Below are 4,344 nucleotides of genomic sequence, written 5' to 3'. Positions count from 1 at the left end.
CACTTCACAATTAAAGAGAATACATAGGACAAAACATACAGCAAACAAATCAAATAATAAAACAAAAACATTTACAGCCTCGCTAGCAACCCTATGAGACTGTACTTGAACTAAATGCTAACACATCTTAGTTTAACATTTTATTATTATCATCTATTATATAATAATTAGCACTAAACGAGAACTACAGCTGAGGATGGTGTAATTGTGTTGAGATATTTCAGTCTGGACCAAAGTGGTGGACAAACTGCTGCTGGCTGCCCTTGAGTCATTTCTCATGTTTCAGTTTGGCGAGGCTGAAGTCCTCTCTCACTTGTCTCAGCAGAACAGGGCAGCACACTACATCCACAGCTGTCATAGCCAGGGCTTTGGCTGTCCTCAGGGTGAACAACTGGGCCTCTTCAGCTCCTGGCGCGGGGGAAAAGAGCGGAGGAGGAAAATAAAGCATCGAGTAAATAGAAACTAAACAACCAAACCGAGTGACCTGGAAAGAGATGATCGTCTGATCGTACTGCAATTTCATTTAATTATGGGAAACAACATCTGGTCCCAATAAACACTTGCTGTCGTACCTGCTGCTTCCGTGTATTCCTCAGTGTGGTTAAATGCGTCGGTGCAGATGTAGAAGAAAGGGTGGATACCAGGGACGATGAATGACACGTTGCCAAAGTCTGTAGAGCCTGCCAGATAATTATAAAATCACTGTGATAACTATCCTTTGTTGATTCAGTGAACAACAAAGACAATCTGTTTTTTTACATTTCTTCTGCACAAACCAGGTTAAGACTGAGATAATAATGTCTGTTTCTATGATTTCTTTTATTTTCACCTACCAGAGAAGTTGGCTGGCTGCTCTGGAAACTGAATCCCCAAAGCTTTTCCATTACTTTCGTACAGGTTTGCCAGCGTGGCATTAGGCAGAATGTTATAGTAGGCATGGTTTGGGTAGCTTATCTCCACCTGAAAGAAACACAAGTATACCCTCCTCATTCATAAAATGAATACGTTATAAAAACATCACAACACAGAAAGAGATCATATATTAACAGTATGTTGAGCCCCATGCTTCCTCTGTAATGTGAATTAAACCTGCCAGAGGCAAGTGCAGACGTAGGAGAAAAGCAGCCTGAAGACATCTGTGAATTATGCAATGACAGCACAGCACTCGGGGCACAATTACAGGAATATGTTAAAAAATGTTATATAAGAGGAACTCCAAACATTACATTTCGCAGCTATAGCAACACACACTGTTTGTCCCTACATTTGTACTCGCCTGTTAACCTACATATCAGGGATAAAATGCGCATCCAGCCGAGAGGGAAGCAAATGGAAGATAACATATTTAGGTAAGCTTACTTGGCAGCCGGTGGCAACAGCAGCTGCCCTGAAGCAAGCCTCAGCTTTGGCCTTCAGGTCACAAAGATCCTTAACCAGTGGCGTGCGCAGATAAAACTCTAACTCAGTGTAGGCAGGGATAATGTTTGGCTTCACCCCTCCGTGCTTGATGATGCCTGTAGTGGAGAGAAAAAGAACACAATGTGCACAATGGAGGATAAAAAGGGATGCATCCATAATACCGAACGTTTACACAATTCATACGGGACTTGACACCAAAAGTATATGTTATTTCTGATTTCCATTAGAGGGACAAAACATTCTTCTACGTTTGAAAAGGCGAGTAAATATATGTCACAGATACATGGAAACATTTCCTGACATAGATAGCTTTCTGACGCTGTTGCTGAGTTGTGCAACCTGTTTTAAGTTTGATGGCATTGAGCACTGCTCATGACTACTTCAGGAACTAGAGATAATCAGGGCTGACACTAACGATTATTTTCATTACCGATTAATCTGCCGACTATTTTCTCAATCAATCGCTTAATCATTGGCAATCACAATTTCTCACAGCCTGTGGTGATGCCTTGTCATGTTTTATCTGGCCAAAAGTCTAAAACCGTAAGATATTCAATTTACCGTCATATATAACAAAGAAGTGTCACATTTGAGAACCTGGAACCAGAGAAGTTGTCATTTTTGCTTGAAAAAAAATGACTAACGATTGATCAATTATCAAAATAGATCACTTTTCTGTCCATCAACTCATCTATTAATTGTCTAATCGTTGCAGCTCTGGTGACACTAATTACAAAATGAAACTAAAAGTAATGCTACCACAGACGACAAGCTGACATGGATGTTTCTGAGCACATCCATGTCAGCTTGAAAGTAAATGGACTTCGAGGTCAAGATTGATTTGGAATGAAGCTCAGCTAATCCCAGTTTCAGCCCGTTCCTCACCGTGAAGCCTCCACTCTGGTTTGAGCTGCTGTCTGAGTGCAGAGAGGTTGTTGTAGGCCAGCACAGCAGCATCCAGGGCATTCACTCCCTCCCAGGGGTATGCAGAAGCATGAGCTGCCCTCCCGTGGTATTTCACTGACACCCTGTGTAACATCAACACAGCCGGTTAGGGGGTTCATTAAGAGTTCATTAAGAGGGAGAAAGCAGGGAGGACACAAAGAACAAATCCATATATGCTGTGAACAGGAACTTGCTCATCGAGTGCAACGCAGGGCAGGAACGAAGCATCTTGCTGAGCTGGGTGCGCCATGAAGACAAGGTCGACGTCAGCAAAGGCCCCCGCCTTGATCAGATCGATCTTTCCGCCTATATCCTCCTCTGCAGGAGTTCCCAGAACAGTTATCTGGTACGAAAAGTGTCTCATTCAGTCATTTGACATAAAGATCAGCTCGTATGTGTCAAATAGTTAAATAAGTGGTTTTAACTCAAGGTCATCTTATTAGCTTTGTCAGAGCTTTCAACAACATTACAGTCCTCCTTAGCAGATGGAGTTTCCATGACAACTGACCCCCATCAACTGACAAAGACTGCAAGATGCACCTGAATGCTCCAGAGAAAGCTTGCAAGTCAAGCTGGAGTTAAGATTGTTTTTTTTTTGTCTGTGAACATATAGAATACACAATTATCTGTAATATAACATATTTGTTGTTGTTCACTTTTCAGTGATAATTATTGGACGTGCAAGTGTTGATTGTTTGTGGACTCACAGATCTTATGGGTATGTCACTGGGGATGTTGAAAAATACAAAAAATGAAGGAATAAACTCAAACATTTTTATTTCTTCATATTGGAATAAATGTGCACCTCTCGTAGCCAAGATGCATCAACACAACTTGTTCTTATCAGGTCATCTATAGATAATAATAATAATAATAATAATAATAATACTTATTTAGGCCATTTTTTTCTATTATGTTCTTATATTTCTTGTTCCATGTCTTACCCTTGTCTTTTAAATTAAAACAGTCCAATCCAACAATCCACATTTTCACAATGTGGGACAATAAAGCGAATCCTGAGGCTGCTGTCTTTTATTGGTTGAACTGAGTCACATGTTGTGAAAAGGTGACACCTTTTGATTTAAGGATTTATGGAGATTTTTTCTATGTTATATTTTGATCATATATCAAAACAGTGTGCTGTCACAGTTATACTTCTGGCTGTTAATGCAGAAGTAACCCCCCCACAGTTACCTTCACTGGGACTGGGAGTTCAGTCTGGTTTTCTAAAGCAGCTTTCAGCCCCACAGCGGCGGCAGCTCCCACCTCTGCTATCAGGTTGTGCCCGCACGCGTGCCCGATACCCGGCAGCGCGTCGTACTCGCACAGGAACCCGACGTTCAGCCCCGGCTCCCCCTCCCCACCGCCGACCGGCCCCCAGCTGGCCCGAAATGCGGTCGGTAGTTTGTAGTGACTTTCGACAGTCCATGTTTTGTCCTGAGAGAAGAAGCGGACCAGTCTGTCGTGCGCATGCGTCTCGTTTCCGGCGAGTTCAGGCCGGCTCCAAATGTCCCGACTCAAACTGTGCAGCTCGTCTTTACGTCCGTCTGTGCACAGATGGAGGGCGTCTTTCATCTGCTGCCGCTTCTCCATGTGAGCTGCTCCTCAGGTGCTGTCCTGCCGCTATTTCGTACAATTCACAAACATCAGAAAGGAGGCGGAACCGCCGCTTTTACACCGGAAGTAGATGTACACTGTACAAGTTGAGTTTTTATAGCTTTAACAGCCCTGCAATAAATCCTTCCTACATGCAGTGATGGAAGAAATGTTCAGATCCTGTGGAACAACACCTAATAGGTGTGGTCTTACATTTGCTTACATTTTGAAAGGGAATTACGAGACTATAACTTGTAAATAAGCAAATATAACATTCTCAAGCAAACATTACAAAAGCATTACACAATCACCTGTTTCTTTTCCTCTTTTCTAGAATACAGACCATCTGACAACAAACCAGTAATTATTTCAACAGATGAAGAC

At 42.3% G+C, this 4,344-nt stretch overlaps 1 protein-coding gene across 1 annotated transcript; it reads right to left on the bottom strand.

The window, feature by feature from the left end:
• Positions 1-3,957, bottom strand: LOC139298054 (peptidase M20 domain-containing protein 2-like). The gene is made up of 7 exons (XM_070920882.1): positions 3,559-3,957; positions 2,559-2,707; positions 2,305-2,447; positions 1,360-1,514; positions 834-960; positions 573-680; positions 1-408 (listed from the first exon to the last, which is right to left on the bottom strand). The coding sequence occupies exons 1-7, from the start codon at positions 3,955-3,957 to the stop codon at positions 269-271; spliced, it is 1,221 nt and encodes a 406-aa protein (XP_070776983.1). The 3' UTR covers positions 1-268.
• Positions 3,958-4,344: the final 387 nt, after the last annotated feature.

This window comes from Enoplosus armatus, chromosome 15 (genome assembly GCF_043641665.1).
Source record: "Enoplosus armatus isolate fEnoArm2 chromosome 15, fEnoArm2.hap1, whole genome shotgun sequence".
NCBI lineage: Eukaryota > Metazoa > Chordata > Actinopteri > Centrarchiformes > Enoplosidae > Enoplosus > Enoplosus armatus.
The sequence above is the reverse complement of the archived record's forward strand: the minus strand, read 5'-3'. Positions and strand labels throughout refer to the sequence as shown.